Genomic DNA, 22802 nt, shown 5'->3' on the forward strand with positions numbered 1-22802 from the left:
AATGTCCATTGTTTGTGTTTCTTGGCCCAAGCAATTCTCTTTTTCTTATTAGTCTCCTTTAGTAGTGGTTTCTTTGCAGCAATTCGACCATGAAGGCCTGATTCACACAGTTAATGTTGTGATGTGTCTGTTACTTGAACTCGGTGAACCATTTATTGGGGCTGCAATCTGAGGTGCAGTTAACTCTAATGAACTTATCCTCTGCCGCAGAGGTAACTCCACTCTAATGATGGACTGTTGTTTTTCTTTGCTTATTTGAGCTGTTCTTGCCATAATATAGACTTGGTCTTTTAGCAAATAGAGCTATCTTCCGGATACTACCCCTACCTTGTCACAACACAGCTGATTGGCTCAAATGCATTTAGAAGGAAAGAAATTCCACAAATGAACTTTTAACAGGGCACACCTGTTTACATTTACATTACATTTAAGTCATTTAGCAGACGCTCTTATCCAGAGCGACTTACAAATTGGTGCATTCACCTTATGACATCCAGTGGCACAGTCACTTTACAATAGTGCATCTAAATCTTAAAGGGGGGTGAGAGGGAATACTTATCCTATCCTAGGTATTCCTTAAAGAGGTGGGGTTTCAGGTGTCTCCGGAAGGTGGTGATTGACTCCGCTGTCCTGGCGTCGTGAGGGAGTTTGTTCCACCATTGGGGGGCCAGAGCAGCGAACAGTTTTGACTGGGCTGAGCGGGAGCTGTACTTCCTCAGTGGTAGGGAGGCGAGCAGGCCAGAGGTGGATGAACGCAGTGCCCTTGTTTGGGTGTAGGGCCTGATCAGAGCCTGGAGGTACTGAGGTGCCGTTCCCCTCACAGCTCCGTAGGCAAGCACCATGGTCTTGTAGCGGATGCGAGCTTCAACTGGAAGCCAGTGGAGAGAACGGAGGAGCGGGGTGACGTGAGAGAACTTGGGAAGGTTGAACACCAGACGGGCTGCGGCGTTCTGGATGAGTTGAAGGGGTTTAATGGCACAGGCAGGGAGGCCAGCCAACAGCGAGTTGCAGTAATCCAGACGGGAGATGACAAGTGCCTGGATTAGGACCTGCGCCGCTTCCTGTGTGAGGCAGGGTCGTACTCTGCGGATGTTGTAGAGCATGAACCTACAGGAACGGGCCACCGCCTTGATGTTGGTTGAGAACGACAGGGTGTTGTCCAGGATCACACCAAGGTTCTTAGCGCTCTGGGAGGAGGACACAATGGAGTTGTCAACCGTGATGGCGAGATCATGGAACGGGCAGTCCTTCCCCGGGAGGAAGAGCAGCTCCGTCTTGCCGGAGCAGGTGACTACCTCATGAAGCTGGTTGAGAGAATGCCAAGAGCCAAGAGTGTGCAAAGCTGTCATCAAGGCAAAGGTTGGCTACTTTGAACAATCTCCAATATAAGATATATTTGGATTTGTTTAACACTTTTTTGGTTACTACATGATTCCATATGTGTTATTTCATAGTTTTGATGCCTTTACTATTATTCTACAATGTAGAAAATATTGTTTTTTTAAATAAAGAAAACCCCTGGAATGAGTAGGTGTGTCCAAACATTTGACTGGTACTAGATATACTGTATATATTTAAACGCCTTGCCTCAATCTAATGGTATTCATGCTGTAGGCTAACCCGTTTCCAATAGGCTATCTTAAGTGAAAAATCAATGAAAGATGGTAGCTGTGTTGTTACCCCACTTAACCTTTTCGTTGTGGAAATTATCCCATTATTTTGAGTAGATCAAGGAGAAAAATAACAATATTTTTGTCAAATGCAAACTCTGCAAAGGCAGCATTGATCTCTTCATCCAGAAACTGTTATGCTGATGAATGAGGACCCAAAAGCGACTTAACGAAAACAGAGTCTTTATTCCAGTTCTAGACAAAAGTGATAATCCTGGAAATTATCAAGGTGAAAACAAAACAGGAAAACTGAAATCCACTCGTCAGTAGAGAGGACTGACTGGAGACTCGACCACAGACTGCAGGTTGCTTCGGGAAGGCACCGGCCGTAACAGACCTAGACACCTGCTCACACGCAGCATCTGAAGAAGGTAAAACACGACAGGGCGAGACAAGGACACTGAACAGCGAACATCATACAAGGATCCGACAAGGACAGAAGCGGAAAACAGAGGGAGAAATAGGGGCTCTAATCAGAGGGCAAAATAGGGGACAGGTGTGAAAAGAGTAAATGAGGTAGTTAGGAGAATGAGGAACAGCTGGGAGCAGGAACGGAACGATAGAGAGAGAGAGCGAGAGAGGGAGAGAAAGAGGGAAAGAACCTAATAAGACCAGCAGAGGGAAACGAATAGAAGGGAAGCACAGAGACAAGACATGATAACCAATGACAAAACATGACAGAAACACCACATCAAACCTGAAAAAGCATTTGGCTATTGTGCACAAATGCACAAAGCTGGTAGCCAAAGTTCCAGAAATGCATGAAAGAGGAGAAATCTAATCACATTATGATAATTAACAAAGATGCCTAATATTTCTAAGTGTTCAAACGAAATTTCCATTTTAAAAAATGAAATGTCTGATAAATGCAATAATGACATTAACATTGTTAAGAATGTGAGAGTAGGGTGTCTCCCGTAGCAAGTTTCAAACCCATGCTACCAACACCAATGATGAACGCCCTTGCCACTGTCCCAATAAGAGATATTTCTAGGGCATGTGCTTATGACCCAGTATTCGGCCCTGTCCAGAAGAAACCCTAAACCCTTCTCCCTAGGTATTTGTGTAGATCTGAAACAACTTGATAGGTGTAAGCAATAGGGTGAATGCACTTTGAAGTAAATCTCAGATGTGTTCAAATTCACCCAAGGAAATATTTTATTGATCATAATGATTCAGGAGTATCATGAAAACAGGTTAACATGCTCCACCAACATTAGACAACTATGCTGACTATACCTTCAATGGCTGAAATAAGTTTAACAAATCAAGGATGTGAGAATATTGTAATTTTCCTAAATCCTTCTTTGTGGAACCTGGCCCCACGACTGGACAGTACTCAATGTGCAACAAAATTAGGGACTGTACGACCTGCCTTGTTGTTAGCGTTGTTAACAAGGCAGAGTAGCACTTTATTGTGGACAGACCTCTCCCCATCTTAGCTACTGTTGCATCAATACATTTTGACCATGACAGTTTACAATCCATGGTACTCCAAGAAGTTTAGTCTCCTCAACTTGCTCAATTTCCACATTATTCATTACAAGACTTGTTGAGGTTTAGGGTTTAGTGAATGATGTGTCACAAATACAATGCTTCTTTCTTGCAACCCATTCTGAAACTGACTGCAGCTCTTTGTTAAGTGTTGCAGTGGTTTCACTTACTGTGGAAGCTGATCAGCATACATAGACAGACTTTACTCAGTGCCAGTGGCAGGTCATTAGTAAGGTATGGAGTTATTTTCGGCTCATGCATTCTCATTTCGACGCCAAACCCATCACGTGTGTGCGTGGCCAAGGAACTCTATTTTAATGTCATCTGAACAAAGCACCAGTTACAATCCAAGTGCCAATGCTGTTTAGAAAACTCCAGGCAATTTTATCTGCTGAATTAAATTAAAGTAGAGCTCTTTGCCATGCAATGAGACTGCATGCTGTTGACCCTTGTTAAGGTCAACAGCATAATGAACTTTCCCTTGCACCAGGATATTTTAGCCAAAAACCTGGTTGCCTCTGCTAGGAGGCTAAAACTTGGCCACAAGTGGGATCTTCTAGCAAGACAATAACCTCAAGCACACATCAACATCCACAAAGAAATGATGATTTCTTTGTGGCTACAGAATCAACATTTTGCACTGGCCATTTCAGTCTCTGCACTTAAAAATCATTGAACCTGTGGTTTGAATTGAAGACGGCAGTCCATAAGTTCAGATGAAGGATATTAAGGATCTTTAAGAATGCTGTACGGAGAAATGGTCTAAGATCCCATCCAATGAGTTCTCGAACTCATAAAGTCTTTATTATTATCCTCAATACATTTTACATTTACATTTACATTTAAGTCATTTAGCAGACGCTCTTATCCAGAGCGACTTACAAATTGGTGCATTCACCTTATGACATCCAGTGGAACAGTCACTTTACAATAGTGCATCTAAATCTTAAAGGGGGGGGTGAGAAGGATTACATATCCTATCCTAGGTATTCCTTAAAGAGGTGGGGTTTCAGGTGTCTCCGGAAGGTGGTGATTGACTCCGCTGTCCTGGCGTCGTGAGGGAGTTTGTTCCACCATTGGGGGGCCAGAGCAGCGAACAGTTTTGACTGGGCTGAGCGGGAACTGTACTTCCTCAGTGGTTGGGAGGCGAGCAGGCCAGAGGTGGATGAACGCAGTGCCCTTGTTTGGGTGTAGGGCCTGATCAGAGCCTGGAGGTACTGAGGTGCCTTTCCCCTCACAGCTCCGTAGGCAAGCACCATGGTCTTGTAGCGGATGCGAGCTTCAACTGGAAGCCAGTGGAGAGAGCGGAGGAGCGGGGTGACGTGAGAGAACTTGGGAAGGTTGAACACCAGATGGGCTGCGGCGTTCTGGATGAGTTGTAGGGGTTTAATGGCACAGGCAGGGAGCCCAGCCAACAGCGAGTTGCAGTAATCCAGACGGGAGATGACAAGTGCCTAGATTAGGACCTGCGCCGCTTCCTGTGTGAGGCAGGGTCGTACTCTGCGGATGTTGTAGAGCATGAACCTACAGGAACGGGCCACCGCCTTGATGTTAATTGAGAACGACAGGGTGTTGTCCAGGATCACGCCAAGGTTCTTAGCGCTCTGGGAGGAGGACACAATGGAGTTGTCAACCGTGATGGCGAGATCATGGAACGGGCAGTCCTTCCCCGGGAGGAAGAGCAGCTCCGTCTTGCCGATGTTCAGCTTGAGGTGGTGATCCGTCATCCACACTGATATGTCTGCCAGACATGCAGAGATGCGATTCGCCACCTGGTCATCAGAAGGGGGAAAGGAGAAGATTAATTGTGTGTCGTCTGCATAGCAATGATAGGAGAGACCATGTGAGGTTATGACAGAGCCAAGTGACTTGGTGTATAGTGAGAATAGGAGAGGGCCTAGGACAGAGCCCTGGGGGACACCAGTGGTGAGAGCGCGTGGTGAGGAGACAGATTCTCGCCACGCCACCTGGTAGGAGCGACCTGTCAGGTAGGACGGAATCCAAGCGTGGGCCGCGCCGGAGATGCCCAAATCGGAGAGGGTGGAGAGGAGGATCTGATGGTTCACAGTATCGAAGGCAGCCGATAGGTCTAGAAGGATGAGAGCAGAGGAGAGAGAGTTAGCTTTAGCGGTTCGGAGCGCCTCCGTGATACAGAGAAGAGCAGTCTCAGTTGAATGACTAGTCTTGAAACCTGACTGATTAGGATCAAGAAGGTCATTCTGAGAGAGATAGCGGGAGAGCTGGCCAAGGACGGCACGTTCAAGAGTTTTGGAGAAGGGATACTGGTCTGTAGTTGTTGACATCGGAGGGATCGAGTGTAGGTTTTTTCAGAAGGGGTGCAACTCTCGCTCTCTTGAAGACTGAAGGGACGTAGCCAGCGGTCAGGGATGAGTTGATGAGCGAGGTGAGGTAAGGGAGAAGGTCTCCGGAAATGGTCTGGAGAAGAGAGGAGGGGATAGGGTCAAGCGGGCAGGTTGTTGGGCGGCCGGCCGTCACAAGACGCGAGATTTCATCTGGAGAGAGAGGGGTGAAAGAGGTCAGAGCACAGGGTAGGGCAGTGTGAGCAGAACCAGCGGTGTCGTTTGACTTCTTTTCAAAATGGTTGACGAAGTCATCTGCAGAGAGCGAGGAGGGGGGGGGGGTTCAGGAGGGAGGAGAAGGTGGCAAAGAGCTTCCTAGGGTTAGAGGCAGAAGCTTGGAATTTAGAGTGGTAGAAAGAGGCTTTAGCAGCAGAGACAGAAGAGGAAAATGTAGAGAGGAGGGAGCGAAAGGATGCCAGGTCCGCAGGGAGGCGAGTTTTCCTCCATTTCCGCTCGGCTGCCCGGAGCCCTGTTCTGTGAGCTCGCAATGAGTCGTCGAGCCACGGAGCGGGAGGGGAGGACCGAGCCGGCCTGGAGGATAGGGGGCATAGAGAGTCAAAGGATGCAGAAAGGGAGGAGAGGAGGGTTGAGGAGGCAGAATCAGGAGATAGGTTGGAGAAGGTTTGAGCAGAGGGAAGAGATGATAGGATGGAAGAGGAGAGAGTAGCGGGGGAGAGAGAGCGAAGGTTGGTAAGGCGCGATACCATCCGAGTAGGGGCAGTGTGGGAAGTGTTGGATGAGAGCGAGAGGGAAAAGGATACAAGGTAGTGGTCGGAGACTTGGAGGGGAGTTGCAATGAGGTTAGTGGAAGAACAGCATCTAGTAAAGATGAGGTCGAGCGTATTGCCTGCCTTGTGAGTAGGGGGGGAAGGTGAGAGGGTGAGGTCAAAAGAGGAGAGGAGTGGAAAGAAGGAGGCAGAGAGGAATGAGTCAAAGGTAGACATGGGGAGGTTAAAGTCGCCCAGAACTGTGAGAGGTGAGCCGTCCTCAGGAAAGGAGCTTATCAAGGCATCAAGCTCATTGATGAACTCTCCGAGGGAACCTGGAGGGCGATAAGGATGGTAAGCTTGAAAGGGCTGGTAACTGTGACAGCATGGAATTCAAAGGAGGCGATAGACAGATGGGTAAGGGGAGAGAGAGAGAATGACCACTTGGGAGAGATGAGGATCCCGGTGCCACCACCCCGCTGACCAGAAGCTCTCGGAGTGTGCGAGAACACGTGGGCGGACGAAGAGAGAGCAGTAGGAGTGGCAGTGTTATCTGTGGTGATCCATGTGTCATGTTTTGTCATTAATTATCATGTCTTGTCCCTGTGCTTCCCCTTCTATTCGTTTCCCTCTGCTGGTCTTATTAGGTTCTTTCCCTCTTTCTATCCCTCTCTCTCCCCCTCCCTCTCTCACTCTCTCGCTCTCTTCTCTCTCTCTATCTTCCGTTCCTGCTCCCAGCTGTTCCTATTCCCCTAATCAATCATTTAGTCTTCCCACACCTGTTCCCGATCCTTTTCCCTGATTAGAGTCCCTATTTCTCTCCTTGTTTTCCGTTCCTGCCCCGTCGGATCCTCATCTATAATTCACCGTGCTGTGTCTATGTTTTGCCCTGTCGTGTCGTGTTTCCCTCAGATGCTGCGTGGTGAGCAGGTGTCTGAGTCTGCTAGGTTCAAGTGCCTTCCCGAGGCAACCTGCAGTTCTCGATCAAGTCTCCAGTCTGTTCTCGTCTTTACGAGTAGTATTATGCTTTTTGTTTTGTAAAGTTTCTTACTGGATTAAAAACTCTGTTTTCGCCAAGTCGCTTTTGGGTCCTCATTCACCTGCATAACAGAAGGATCCGACCAAGGAATGGACCCAGCGACTACAGACGCTCGTAACACTGCCGTCGAGATCCAAGGAGCCATGCTCGGCAGACACGAGCAGGAATTGTCTGCTGCTCGCCATGCCGTGGAGAACCTGGCCGCTCAGGTTTCCGACCTCTCTGGACAGTTCCAGAGTCTTCGTCTCGTGCCACCTGTTACTTCCTGGCCTGCCGAGCCTCCAGAACCTAGGGTTAATAACCCACCTTGCTACTCCGGGCAGCCCACTGAGTGCCGCTCCTTTCTCACCCAGTGTGAGATTGTGTTCTCTCTCCAACCCAACACATACTCTATATAGAGAGCTCGGGTTGCTTACGTCATTTCACTCCTTACTGGCCGGGCCCGAGAGTGGGGCACAGCTATCTGGGAGGCAAGGGCTGATTGTTCTAACAATTACCAGAACTTTAAAGAGGAGATGATTCGGGTTTTTGACCGTTCAGTTTTTGGTGGGGAGGCTTCTAGGGCCCTGGCTTCCCTATGCCAAGGTGATCGATCCATAACGGATTACTCTATAGAGTTTCGTACTCTTGCTGCCTCTAGTGACTGGAACGAGCCGGCGCTGCTCGCTCGTTTTCTGGAGGGACTCCACACAGTGGTCAAAGATGAGATTCTCTCTCGGGAGGTTCCTTCCAGTGTGGACTCTTTGATTGCTCTCGCCATCCGCATAGAACGACGGGTAGATCTTCGTCACCAGGCTCGTGGAAGAGAGCTCGCATCAACGGTGTTTCCCTGCTCCGCATCGCAACCATCTCCCTCCTCTGGCTCTGAGACTGAGCCCATGCAGCTGGGAGGGATTCGCATCTCGACTAAGGAGAGGGAACGGAGGATCACCAACCGCCTGTGCCTCTATTGCGGATTTGATGGACATTTTGTTAATTCATGTCCAGTAAGAGGCCAGAGCCCATCAGTAAGCGGAGGGCTACTGGTGAGCGCTACTACTCAGGTCTCTTCATCTAGATCCTGTACTACTATGTCGGTCCATCTACGCTGGACCGGTTCGGGTGCTACATGCAGTGCCTTGATTGACTCTGGGGCTGAGGGTTGTTTCATGGACGAAGCATGGGTTCGGAAACATAACATTCCTTTCAGACAGTTAGACAAGCCTACGCCCATGTTTGCCTTAGATGGTAGTCATCTTCCCAGTATCAGATTTGAGACACTACCTTTAACTCTCACAGTATCTGGTAACCACAGTGAGACTATTTCTTTTTTGATTTTTCGTTCACCTTTCACACCTGTTGTTTTGGGTCATCCCTGGCTAGTATGTCATAATCCTTCTATTAATTGGTCTTGTAATTCTATCCTATCCTGGAACGTATCTTGTCATGTGAAGTGCTTAATGTCTGCCATCCCTCCCATTTCTTCTGTCCCCACTTCTCAGGAGGAACCTGGCGATTTGACAGGAGTGCCGGAGGAATATCATGATCTGCGCACGGTCTTCAGTCGGTCCCGAGCCAACTCCCTTCCTCCTCACCGGTCGTATGATTGTAGTATTGATCTCCTTCCGGGGACCACTCCTCCTCGGGGTAGACTATACTCTCTGTCGGCTCCCGAACGTAAGGCTCTCGAGGATTATTTATCTGTGTCTCTTGACGCCGGTACCATAGTGCCTTCTTCCTCTCCGGCCGGGGCGGGGTTCTTTTTGTTAAGAAGAAGGACGGTACTCTGCGCCCCTGCGTGGATTATCGAGGGCTGAATGACATAACGGTTAAGAATCGTTATCCGCTTCCCCTTATGTCATCAGCCTTCGAGATTCTGCAGGGAGCCAGGTGCTTTACTAAGTTGGACCTTCGTAACGCTTACCATCTCGTGCGCATCAGAGAGGGGGACGAGTGGAAAACGGCGTTTAACACTCCGTTAGGGCATTTTGAGTACCGGGTTCTGCCGTTTGGTCTCGCCAATGCGCCAGCTGTTTTTCAGGCATTAGTTAATGATGTTCTGAGAGACATGCTGAACATCTTTGTTTTTGTCTATCTTGACGATATCCTGATTTTTTCACCGTCACTCGAGATTCATGTTCAGCACGTTCGACGTGTTCTACAGCGCCTTTTAGAGAATTGTCTCTACGTAAAGGCTGAGAAGTGCTCTTTTCATGTCTCCTCCGTTACTTTTCTCGGTTCAGTTATTTCCGCTGAAGGCATTCAGATGGATTCCGCTAAGGTCCAAGCTGTCAGTGATTGGCCCGTTCCAAGGTCACGTGTCGAGTTGCAGCGCTTTTTAGGTTTCGCTAATTTCTATCGGCGTTTCATTCGTAATTTCGGTCAAGTTGCTGCCCCTCTCACAGCTCTTACTTCTGTCAAGACGTGTTTTAAGTGGTCCGGTTCCGCCCAGGGAGCTTTTGATCTTCTAAAAAAGAACGTTTTACGTCCGCTCCTATCCTCGTTACTCCTGACGTCACTAGACAATTCATTGTCGAGGTTGACGCTTCAGAGGTAGGCGTGGGAGCCATTCTATCCCAGCGCTTCCAGTCTGACGATAAGGTTCATCCTTGCGCTTATTTTTCTCATCGCCTGTCGCCATCTGAGCGCAACTATGATGTGGGTAACCGTGAACTGCTCGCCATCCGCTTAGCCCTAGGCGAATGGCGACAGTGGTTGGAGGGGCGACCGTTCCTTTTGTCGTTTGGACAGACCATAAGAACCTTGAGTACATCCGTTCTGCCAAACGACTTAATGCCCGTCAAGCTCGTTGGGCGTTGTTTTTCGCTCGTTTCGAGTTTGTGATTTCTTACCGTCCGGGTAGCAAGAACACCAAGCCTGATGCCTTATCCCGTCTGTTTAGTTCTTCTGTGGCTTCTACTGATCCCGAGGGGATTCTTCCTTATGGGCGTGTTGTCGGGTTGACAGTCTGGGGAATTGAAAGACAGGTTAAGCAAGCACTCACGCACACTGCGTCGCCGCGCGCTTGTCCTAGTAACCTCCTTTTCGTTCCTGTTTCCACTCGTCTGGCTGTTCTTCAGTGGGCTCACTCTGCCAAGTTAGCTGGTCATCCCGGTGTTCGAGGCACTCTTGCGTCTATTCGCCAGCGCTTTTGGTGGCCGACTCAGGAGCGTGACACGCGCCGTTTCGTGGCTGCTTGTTCGGACTGCGCGCGCAGACTAAGTCGGGTAACTCTCCTCCTGCCGGTCGTCTCAGACCGCTCCCCATTCCTTCTCGACCATGGTCTCACATCGCCCTAGACTTCATTACCGGTCTGCCTTTGTCTGCGGGGAAGACTGTGATTCTTACGGTTGTCGATAGGTTCTCTAAGGCGGCACATTTCATTCCCCTCGCTAAACTTCCTTCCGCTAAGGAGACGGCACAAATCATTATCGAGAATGTGTTCAGAATTCATGGCCTCCCGTTAGACGCCGTTTCAGACAGAGGCCCGCAATTCACGTCACAGTTTTGGAGGGAGTTCTGTCGTTTGATTGGTGCGTCCGTCAGTCTCTCTTCCGGGTTTCATCCCCAGTCTAACGGTCAAGCAGAGAGGGCCAATCAGACGATTGGTCGCATACTACGCAGCCTTTCTTTCAGAAACCCTGCGTCTTGGGCAGAACAGCTCCCCTGGGCAGAATACGCTCACAACTCGCTTCCTTCGTCTGCTACCGGGTTATCTCCGTTTCAGAGTAGTCTGGGTTACCAGCCTCCTCTGTTCTCATCCCAGCTTGCCGAGTCCAGCGTTCCCTCCGCTCAAGCGTTTGTCCAACGTTGTGAGCGCACCTGGAGGAGGGTGAGGTCTGCACTTTGCCGCTACAGGGCACAGACTGTGAGAGCCGCCAATAAACGCAGGATTAAGAGTCCAAGGTATTGTTGCGGCCAGAGAGTGTGGCTTTCCACTCGCAACCTTCCTCTTACGACAGCTTCTCGTAAGTTGACTCCGCGGTTCATTGGTCCGTTCCGTGTCTCCCAGGTCGTCAATCCTGTCGCTGTGCGACTGCTTCTTCCGCGACATCTTCGTCGCGTCCATCCTGTCTTCCATGTCTCCTGTGTCAAGCCCTTTCTTCGCACCCCGTTCGTCTTCCCTCCCCCTCCCGTCCTTGTCGAGAGCGCACCTATTTACAAGGTACGTAAGATCATGGACATGCGTTCTCGGGGACGGGGTCACCAATACTTAGTGGATTGGGAGGGTTACGGTCCTGAGGAGAGGAGTTGGGTTCCGTCTCGGGACGTGCTGGACCGTTCGCTTATTGATGATTTCCTCCGTTGCCGCCAGGGTTCCTCCTCGAGTGCGCCAGGAGGCGCTCGGTGAGTGGGGGGTACTGTCATGTTTTGTCATTAATTATCATGTCTTGTCCCTGTGCTTCCCCTTCTATTCGTTTCCCTCTGCTGGTCTTATTAGGTTCTTTCCCTCTTTCTATCCCTCTCTCTCCCCCTCCCTCTCTCACTCTCTCGCTCTCTCTTCTCTCTATCGTTCCGTTCCTGCTCCCAGCTGTTCCTATTCCCCTAATCAATCATTTAGTCTTCCCACACCTGTTCCCGATCCTTTTCCCTGATTAGAGTCCCTATTTCTCTCCTTGTTTTCCGTTCCTGCCCCGTCGGATCCTCATCTATAATTCACCGTGCTGTGTCTATGTTTTGCCCTGTCGTGTCGTGTTTCCCTCAGATGCTGCGTGGTGAGCAGGTGTCTGAGTCTGCTAGGTTCAAGTGCCTTCCCGAGGCAACCTGCAGTTCTCGATCAAGTCTCCAGTCTGTTCTCGTCTTTACGAGTAGTATTATGCTTTTTGTTTTGTAAAGTTTCTTACTGGATTAAAAACTCTGTTTTCGCCAAGTCGCTTTTGGGTCCTCATTCACCTGCATAACACCATGTTTCCGTCAGTGCCAAGAAGTCGAGGGACTGGAGGGAGGCATAGGCTGAGATGAACTCTGCCTTGTTGGCCGCAGATCGGCAGTTCCAGAGGCTACCTGAGACCTGGAACTCCACGTGGGTCGTGCGCGCTGGGACCACCAGATTAGGGTGGCCGCGGCCACGCGGTGTGGAGCGATTGTATGGTCTGTGCAGAGAGGAGAGAACAGGGATAGACAGACACATAGTTGGCAGGCTACAGAAGAGGCTACGCTAATGCAAAGGAGATTGGAATGACAAGTGGACTACACGTCTCGAATGTTCAGAAAGTTAAGCTTACGTAGCAAGAAACTTATTGACTAAAATTATTAAAATGATACAGTACTGCTGAAGTAGGCTAGCTGGCAGTGGCTGCGTTGTTGACTTTGTAGGCTAGCTGGCAGTGGCTGCGTTGTTGACACTACACTAATCAAGTCGTTCCGTTGAGTGTAATAGTTTCTACAGTGCTGCTATTCGGGGGCTAGCTGGCTAGCTAGCAGTGTTGATTACGTTACGTTGCGTTAAAAGAACGACAATAGCTGGCTAGCTAACCTAGAAAATCGCTCTAGACTACACAATTATCTTTGATACAAAGACGGCTATGTAGCTATCTATGTAGCTAGCTACGATCAAACAAATCAAACCGTAGGTTTGTAGGTCCTATGATTGAGTGTAGTCTGGCCCAGGAGTGTGAAGGTGAATGGAAAGGCACTGGAGCAACAAACCGCCCTTGCTGTCTCTGCCTGGCCTGTTCCCCTCTCTCCACTGGGATTCTCTGCCTCTAACCCTATTACAGGGGCTGAGTCAATGGCTTACTGGTGCTCTTCCATGCCGTCCCTACGAGGGGTGCATCACTTGAGTGGGTTGAGTCACCGACGTGATCTTCCTGTCCTGGTTGGCGCCCCCCCCCCCCCCCCCCCCCCCCCCCCTCGGCTTGGCTTGTGCTGTAGCGAAGATCTTTGTGGGCTATACTTGGCCTTGTCTCAGGATGGTAAGATGGTGATTGAAGATATCCTTCTAGTGGTGTGGGCTGTGCTTTGGCAAAGTGGGTAGGGTCATATCCTGCCTGTTTGGTCCTGTCCAGGGGTATCATCGGACAGGTCCACAGTGTCTCCCGACCCCTCCTGTCTCAGGCCTCCAGTATTTACAGTATGTTGCAGTAGTTTATGTGATGGGGGGGCTAGGGTCAGTCTGTTATATCTGCAGTACTTCTCCTGTCTTATCTGGTGTCCTGTGTGAATTTAAGTATGCTCTCTCTAATTCTCTACCTCTCTCCTCTCTTCTCTCTTCTTTCTTCTCTCTTCTCTCTTCTCTCTCTCTCTCAGGACCTGAGTCTGATGGCCTGATGACTCCTTGCTGTCCACCTGGCCGTGCTGCTGCTCCAGTTTCAACTGTTCTGCCTGCGGCTATGGAACCCGGACCGGATGTGATACCTGTCCCAGACCTGCTGTTTTCGACTCTCTAGAGACAGCAGGAGCGGTAGAGATACTCTGAATGATCAGCTATGAAAAGCCAACTGACATTTACTCCTGAGGTGCTGACCTGTTGCCAACCCTCATAGCCTGGTTCCTCTCGAGGTTTCTTCCTAGGTTCTGGCCTTTCTAGGGAGTTTTTCCTAGCCAAGGTGCTTCTACATCTGCATTGCTTGATGTTTGGGGTTTTAGGCTGGTTTCTGTACAGCACTTTGTGACATCAGCTGATGTAAGAAGGACTTTATAAATACATTTGATTGATGGATTGATTGATTGATAAAACATTTTAGAAAATGTCTCAGTGCCGTTATTCTCCCAAGGTGAATTATTGAAAGGTTTTGAAAACATATCAATCATTTTGACCCTTATCTATTTGAGAAAAAAATATTTTCTTGTTAAAAAAAAATCTCTTTCTTTGAGCAATTATATGTATAAAATAACATAGTTTCGCAATTATTTTGAGCGTACAATATAACTCAGGATTTGAATTGTTTATTTTATGCAGTAATTTTTACTCATCTTTATCAAGGGATGTCAATCATTTAGGAGCCCACTGTACATCCATATTCCAGTGTCCTCTTCATCTGATAAGTGCTGCTTTGTATTCCAGCAGAGATGGGACACTGGAGAGGTTGTGCTTCCTATGAATATACAGTACAACACTGTGAAATGCACCTAGTTCTGAGAGCTTCCTGGCTAAAGCAAGTCATCTGTCCTCCTGCCCCTCTCTGCTCTGCTTTATAACCAACTAGATCTCACAATTTTATCAATGTCTTCAGATTCTGACGTTAATCCACGTTTTTCAAAATGTCAAATTTCGAAGTTGCTCCGGAAACATCAAATATCAAAGTATTTTTGACACCCTTGGACTAGGTTGACTCCTCCTGCTCATCATCGTTCCAGTTCTCCAAACGTCACATTTTAAAATTAAGGGTTAAGGTTAGGAATAGGGTAAAAAAAAAAAAAATTGTGTCTTCCAAGTCATGAGATTATGTCCATCCACCACCCCAATCCACAATGCCCTAGCAAAACCCTAGCCTACTTGATGGTAATAGCGCTCACTGTTGCCCCTAGTGGACGGATTTGAAGGCCTTTCTCAACGTCCTCGGGACCTGGACAGACATTCAAATGCTGATGCTCCAGATACTCAACTAGTCTAAAGAGTGACAGTTGTATTGCTTCTTTAATCAGTTTTATTTCTTCTTTAATTAATTTCCAAATGATCAATTAGCCTTTTAAAATGATAAACTTGGATGTACCATTGGATCACAGGACTGATGGTTGCTGATAATGGGTCTCTGTACGCCAATGGAGATATTCCATTAAAAATCAGCCATTTTCCAGCTACAATAGTCATTTCCAACATTAACAATGTCTACACTGTATTTCTGATCAATTTGATGTTTTTTTATTGGACAAAAATGTGCTTTTCTTTCAAAAACAAGGACATTTTAAAGTGACCCCAGCACATTCCTCTCCAATTGAATGGTCCAGAAAATGACTTTACAATGTACTGAGTTAAGTGTCATTTTGAGAGGGAGAAATTGACATTGATTGTGTGTGTGTGTGTGTGTGTGTGTGTGTGTGTGTGTGTGTGTGTGTGTGTGTGTGTGTGTGTGTGTGTGTGTGTGTGTGTGTGTGTGTGTGTGTGTGTGTGTGTGTGTGTGTGTGTGTGTGTGTGTGTGTGTGTGACACTCAAGGCAGATTGTTAAACAGTGTGCTGTGCATTTATTCCATGTGGATGATATAGTAACTGGCAGTGCTTGTGCTGCTTTCAGTATGCCTTATACTCAGTTAAAATGAACCACTTTAAAATGACGTCTTCATTCCCGCTCACGTGTTGGGGTACACAAGGTTAGAATTGTCCCATAATATAAAACAAATGATCTCAAATTATAAATCCAATTTTTAACAGTATACTGTGGGCTTTTGGCATCTCCAAAACTTTAAAAGTACAGTAATATTGATCCAGTTAAGTCTGCTATACTTAGGGCCAGCCCCAAGAGTCCGTGTGTAATAATCTAACTCCCATGTGGTGGTGGGCTAAGCCTAAGCATGTTGCCTTTAACGTCATAGCAGTAGGGTATTACATGATATTAAGTGATTGAAATGACATCATGCCATGTTGATTTAAACTGCTTTATTTCTAAATGGAGGGGAGAGGGAGGGAGTCCAGGGTCAAACACAGCAGGGGAAGAAGAAGAAGAAGAGTCCAGGCAGATCACAGAGGAGCAGGGAGAATGATGATTCAATATACATTAAGATTTCATGGCTGCCCTGTTGCCACCAAAAGTTCTATGACAATCACATTCTAGAATGCAAGAGAATGTTATTGTCGCAGAACGATTTGAGCCAACACAGGGGCGGTTGTTTGCTGAGCTCCATGGTTATGCAACCACAGACTGTTATAGCGCCATCCATCAGTACAGTAAAGTATCGTACAAACCACCATTTTAACTGTTTAAGAAACAAGTACAAAATAATACATACAAAAATAAGCTGCAGGAAAATTCAAGGACATTCAAATCCATATGACCAATATTGTAAAGGATTTTCTCAATTCATGACATTTATCTTCTTCATTGACTGAGTCTACTCCTGAATCATGTTCCTCTGCTCACATTAAATAAATCATTCGACATATTCAGATTTTATACAGTGTTTACTCTGTTTTGTTCACATTAGCTTTGCCTTGCTTGGAGTGCCCACCAGGAAGAAAAAAAACTATAAATATGAAACGAACAGAAAACAAAAACTGCTCAAAATAAATAAATAATACATATAGCTTATCCAATCACAGCCCATCGTTAGAGCATGAGTCCCTCTCTGTCTGTGTCAGCTGGTTTCCCAGGGCTCTTCTGTCCCTCGGGGGTCACTAAACGGCCATATTTGAAAGGACAGAGTTCCACAAAATGCCATTTTCACGCAATGTCAGTAACTAACTCTTATCTCACCGTTGATCTTACTCAGATCCTTAACAGTTACCATAACCATAAATGAAGACCAAATAGATAATGTGCTTTCTAAATAGTTCTGTTATACCTCCCTTTTGTCCATTCTAGCAGGCCATCTAGTGACTAGTGTCCCTCAGGGAGAGCTCTCTGGACAGATTCTCTTATCACCACATCTGTTTTCTGTGCTTACCAGTGTGAGGACATCCACAGTACACAATAACAGCCAGATTGTACCACTAGAAGTGGATCATTAGCAAACACACAGTACTCATGCAGGCTCTTATCAAACACACACACACACACACAGTCTCTCTCTCTCTCTCTCTCTCTCTCTCTCTCTCTCTCTCTCTCTCTCTCTCTCTCTCTCTCTCTCTCTCTCTCTCTCTCTCTCTCTCTCACACACACACACACACACACACAGTCTCTCGCACACACACAAGGGTAAGCAGAATTTCCCACAGGACCGTAAAGGGGTTGTTGCCGACAGCCCTCGTCCCATAGTGTCATAACACAGCATTCACAATTACAGACATAGCCTTTGTGGGGGAGAAAACACAAAGAGCATCTTGACCTGTCAGTCTCTGAGAAATACTGTACATAAAGAGCAACCATAAAGAGTCACAGTACCTCTCAGAGATAAAGGATAGATAAAGGATAAATAAAGTGCCAGATAGAAGTCCAGTCAGCCAGTGCAGGCACATTCCCAAATCAATCAATTAATCCATCTTTCAATCATTCATTAATATAGTATTACATTATCTTATGGGATGAATGTCCTTCCAGAAACAGTTGAGGATATACATGACCTTTCAGTGTTATAATCAATATCAACTAGTTTTTTCAAGACTGTTTGAAATGTTTGTGTCAGGCCAGGTAGGTGGCTGAGTTCCTCCTCTCATAAACATCCACTGTTCTGCTCTGTTCTGTTCAATGGGGAGAAGTGTGTTCGGTAATAGCAATGTCCTTTCAGGCTGAAATCAGGTGAATCCACTCAAACAAAGCTAGCCAGTCACTGTCCAGTGTCTTTAATATTTAAAAAAGACTGTATTGCAAAAATCTCTTAATGTCCGAATTTGCTTTCCTTGTCCCAATTTGGGAAAGTATTTATTCTCTTTGCAATGCAATATGCTTTAAGCACTTGGAATTGTGCTATATAGATTAAATGTACAGACCCAATCCATGTTGATGTTGATGGAACAAGGTAGACCAGTATGAACGTGCATCGTTCTGGATAAGAGCGTCTGCTAATTGACTCAAATGTAAATGTAAAAAATGTGGAAACAGAGGTCACCCTGTTGTGTAGCGATATTGGGGGAGAGGTAAAGCTGTACCTTAAAAGCTCTCTGTGAGGCACTCTGAATCCCAAATTGCACCCTATTCCCTACATAGTGCACTGTTTTGACTAGAGCCCTATAGACCCTGGTCAAAAGTTGTGCACTATAAAGGGAATAGTGTGCCATTTGGCATTTAGAGAGTGTGTTAAGTGGTTTCTTCTCTTCATCTTCTTTTAGTCCACCTGCACCGACCCAGAGCTGGGCAGGTGGAAACAAATTCCTGATCCTTTATTTTGCATTCACCTATATCCTTTGTTTTTCAGTGCAGATGAAGAAAAATACACAAGTAGAGGAACCAATAATGGACAATTGAGATGCACCCGCTGTCCTCACAGAGCCAGAGGCAAGGTATGTTTGTTTTACAAAGGTGTCTTTCAAAATATAGCCTAAGCCCCACACTACAGCAGTGGTGGGGATCAGCGTTTGAGAGGGAGTTGAACAGTAAAAGCCTTGTTGTTGTATCTCTCATGTGGATAACATCTCTACAGGAACGCATGCTATTCCTGAGGCAGGAAAAAAGTAACTATGCAGACATAAGTAGAGAGACGACTTGGGTCTTGTGTATTCCTCATGGTTCTGCCCTCTGATAGAGAGAGGTACTTAAACAGGCTGACAGGTATTTGGGTTAATTCTCAGTCCTCTATCACTCCAAAACATCATCTCCTCACGTTGTTCTGTTTCGTTTTTCAGACGGCTAATTAAAGGATACTGTATTGTTTTAAAGAATGTTGTGTGTAGATCAGGAGTTCTCAGTGAGCAGTGGTGTATAGGGTTGCAAAATACCATGAACATTCAATACATTTCCTGGTTTTCCCAGAAATCCAGGCTGGAGGACTCTGGATTTCCTGCTTATTCCCTCCTGATTCTGGGAATCTTCCAACAGGGATTTCAGGAAAACAATGGCATTCATTGAACGTTTAAATAATTTTGCAACCCTAGTGGTGTACTTCTGTACACAAAAGTTTCTCAATTTTAAATTAAACAGATTTCCCAGACAACCTTAATATGAGTCAGTCAATTAGACTCTGATGAGAGCAGCGCTACACTGTCATTTTACCAACAACCACATGTCCTTAATGTCACGAGTGACTAAAAAGCCAAAATGGCGTTTTCTTTCACTCCTCTCTTCCTCTTCTCCATCCACTTTCTGTGCATAATATGTGATGCTCACACCTTAAAACATCCCTCCTACCTTTAAAAAAAATACCATGGTCAGATTAGTACACAGTATCATTCTAAAGCCCCCCAGAGTAGAAGTCACTGAACATATATTGCACATACTCTCCCCACACTATGTCCTTGCAATGGGCCCTCACAGTTCTCCAGGTAACAGCTGGACTTCTGCAGATACGCACCAAGGGACTAAAACAACAAGCCCTTAGAGAGTTTCTTTCTTACACAAGGTCTTTTTAACCCTGTTGCAAGGTGAGCTTTTCTACAGCTATTCTGAGTCCGCCTTCTATTTGGAAAGTCTGCAGCAGTTCACGGTAGAATCGGCAGCCCTTTGTAGTGTCATCAATTAGAATCTAAAATCAGTGATCATTTTCAAAAAAGGACAGAATATTTGTGCTGTTTTGTAATCCTCAACAGGTTTAGAGGGGAATGAAAAGAAGGGACTGACCTTACAGGTAATCTGTTTAAGGCCCCTTTACTAAAATAATGTTGCCATTGGTGTCCTTACAGAGCAACCAGTCTAGAAGAAGGTTCCCTTGGTGTTCTTACAAAGGATCTTCTTGAAGGCCTTCCTGAAGTCCTGGTTGAAGATGGTGTATATGACGGGGTTCAGGCAGGAGTTGCAGTAGCCGATCCAGAAGAAGAACTTAAAGAGGGGATCAGGGAGGGCGCAGGTCTCAGGGCAGATGGCCTGCAGTGAGTAGGAGAAGAAGAAAGGGAACCAACAGACGACAAACACTCCGATCACCACGGCCAGGACGAATGTGAAACGTTTCTCTCGGTTCACCATGGCTTTACGACGTGCCGCTCCTGGAGTGGTGTCTGGCTTAGACCTCCTCCCCGCCACCAGCCGGGCTCCCTTAGAGGTGGCGATCATGTCCCTGTACTTCTGGATGGTGGCAGGGGAGTGGATGCCAGGTGAACCCGCCATGCTAGGGGTGTTGACTCCCCTCCTCCCCCCTCCCTCGTGCTCCATGTCACTGTCAGAGCTGTTTGAGCTATCCCCATTATTGTTGTACTTTTTCCCCTTCTTACCCTTCTTCCCCTTCTTCTCCCCATCTTTGGGTTTGGCCTGGGAAAGTGGGGGAATGGTGGAGGAGGGAGAGGGAGAGACTGAGGAGTGTGAGGGACCCATGGGTGAGGTAGGAGGGGAGGTGGTTGTTGGGGTTGGAGCTAGGGATGGATCCGGAGGATGAAGAAGGTTATTGGGGGTGGGAGAAGAGGGGGTCTCATTGGCCTGGTCAGGGGACAGTGATGGAGTAATAGCCAGGGTGGGTGGTCTGATGCTGGAAGATTTATGGGGAATAGCTGGGGTTTTCCCTCCCTCCTCCTTCCCGTTGGCTTGGATCCCCCGAGGGGTTTGACTTGGGGTGGCACAGCCCACCCCATCCTTCCTGGGCTCGCCTGGCGGGTTCTGTGTGCGCTGCTTGGCGATCTGGTAGATCCTCATGTAGACCAGGATCATGATGAGACAAGGGGCGAAGAAGGAGCCGACAGTGGAGTAGAGAATATACCAGCGCTCGTCGTTCAGCTGGCACTGAGGACCCCTCTCACTACCTTCGCCACCTGGCTCGCTCTTATTCAGCGACAGGAGAGGAGGAAAGGAGATGATGGCTGAGATGAGCCACACCACCACGATGGAGGCTTTGATACGCATGGGTGTGCGCTGGCGGGAGTAGGTAACCCGGCTGATGGACAGATAACGGTCTAATGAGATGGCGCACAGGTGAGCTATAGAGGAAGTACAGAACAGAACGTCCAGCGCCAGGTAGATCTCACACCACAGAGTCTTGAAGTACCAGTAACCCAGCAGTTCATTGGCCAGGGAAAACGGGATGATGAGGGTTGCCACTAAAATGTCCGCAGCTGCTAACGACACTAAAAACAGGTTCTGTGGTCCTCTGAGTGCACGGCTGGTCAGGACTGCGATGATGACAAAGATGTTTCCCACGATGGTAAAGACTATCATGAGGGTGATAGCCGTAGCAAAGAGCGCCGTGGCTTCGGGGGAGTAAGGGGCCAGTTGCAGGGAAGAGACGCTCTGGTTGCAGGGAAGAGATGAACCGCTGGTCGAGCTATTAGGGTTGCCCAGCTCCACTGAACATGCACTATCCAAGGGTGATGCCATGACTAACACGATGGATGGGGTTGATTGCAGTGGTTAATAAAATGTTGTAGTAATCAATATGTTTGTTTAATAGTCCTTGAGGATGGCTGAGGTAAAATTATATTTTTTTAAAAGCAGTCCTATAGCTGAGCTTGTTTATGTTGCTGTCAAAGCATTCACTGAAAAGTTTAGGGGGGAAATATTAGCCTATAACTGATCTTTCCACAGCCTATAAAAAGTCATAATTTCGTGTTACGTGTTATCGCAGTTCATTCACCTTCTCCTGCCAATTTCATCATCCAAGTCCATTCTAATCAGTCAAACGCTAAACTATGCCCATGGAGTGCGCCAGTGGTCAATGGTTTTCTATTCGAGTGCGATGAATACAGTAGAGCGCAAATATATTTCCCGTCGATCTGGGCTATGTGGAATACCTACAGTATGAAATTAAACCGCTCAAACAATTAAAAGTAGTCCAGCACACAAAACAGAATGGATTGTGGCGGAACGTGATTGCAGGGCGGTTACAGAAATAGCCTTTCAATCTAATTTCTGACTATAATACAAGGCGACACCGGCGAGATTGGGAACAGGTTACAACCACCTTTTCCTCAGTAGGATAACCACGTCAGATGTCAGTGCGCGCACCTTTTCTCCCTCAAAACCCCGCTGTCTCTTAGCAGACGCAAACAGCAAGGCGATCTGAGCATATACAAGCTGTGCATGTAGGCTAATCTAAGAATAAATTATTCTAACAAATATGGTTTGAACAGATGTAGCTCATACAATGGTTGAGCTTCGGCAGACTAACTGGCGTGTTACCAAAATATGTCCTCACATTATTCGAGTAAAGTGTACTTCTTAAATAATAAGTTGTTTCTGAATGGCACTGGGAAGTTAGTATTTATGTTGCCAAAAAAAACGTTCTTTAATTTATGAAAACAAAACCGTGTCCAACATAATTCCAAGTTGCGCATTGAGTCCATCACCCAGAGTCGTTGCTTTGCTGTTTCGGTTTCCTCGTGTTTCCCCGTTACTAGAGCTCATATCTCGGTTTGGTAGGAATGTGTGCGAGTGTTTAGTATATCCAAGCGCGGAAGATGCGCAGTCATGCTTTGGCTGGCTCGTGGCCCCTGGTTCGGTCTATTCGCTCAGTGGTACTCCTGAGTGCAGCGCCTCGTTGCCTCTCTCCTTGAGTTTATCAGTTTGTCTCGCAGCAACGCGTGCATCTCCAGGAGTGAGCGTGACCGCGAGCCCTGGTCTAATAACGGGAGCGCCTCTCCTCTCCTCCTCGCGCTTCTCCAACCCGAGTGATGTCAATACGGTCGTCATGAGACCATGCCATCTCTCTCTCTCTCTCTCTCTCTCTCTCTCTCTCTCTCTCTCTCTCTCTCTCTCTCTCTCTCTCTCTCTCTCTCTCTCTCTCTCTCTCTCTCTCTCTCTCTCTCTCTCTCTCTCTCTCTCTCTCTCTCTTTACCCACTAACACACTGTCCATCGGTACGCCGTTATATCTTTAAGGTAAAACACAGTCGTAGAACCCTTCCGCTATGCGTTGGTCAGTTAACTCTACAGAATGCATAGGTCTCAG

At 47.1% G+C, this 22802-nt stretch overlaps 1 protein-coding gene across 1 annotated transcript; it reads right to left on the reverse strand.

Annotated features, from left to right (window-relative positions):
- Positions 1 to 15785: 15785 nt before the first annotated feature.
- Positions 15786 to 22498, reverse strand: adra2b (adrenoceptor alpha 2B). The gene has a single exon (XM_046351059.1). It carries the CDS (start codon positions 21232 to 21234, stop codon positions 19627 to 19629), a length of 1608 nt encoding a protein of 535 aa, XP_046207015.1. The 5' UTR covers positions 21235 to 22498; the 3' UTR covers positions 15786 to 19626.
- Positions 22499 to 22802: the final 304 nt, after the last annotated feature.

The sequence above is a fragment of the Oncorhynchus gorbuscha genome, linkage group LG05 (assembly GCF_021184085.1).
Source record: "Oncorhynchus gorbuscha isolate QuinsamMale2020 ecotype Even-year linkage group LG05, OgorEven_v1.0, whole genome shotgun sequence".
In the NCBI taxonomy this organism is placed as follows: domain Eukaryota; kingdom Metazoa; phylum Chordata; class Actinopteri; order Salmoniformes; family Salmonidae; genus Oncorhynchus; species Oncorhynchus gorbuscha.

Bases quoted from the DNA above. Each gene is read 5' to 3' on its own strand.
- adra2b (XM_046351059.1), bottom strand. From the start codon at position 21,234: ATGGCATCACCCTTGGATAGTGCATGTTCAGTGGAGCTGGGCAACCCT.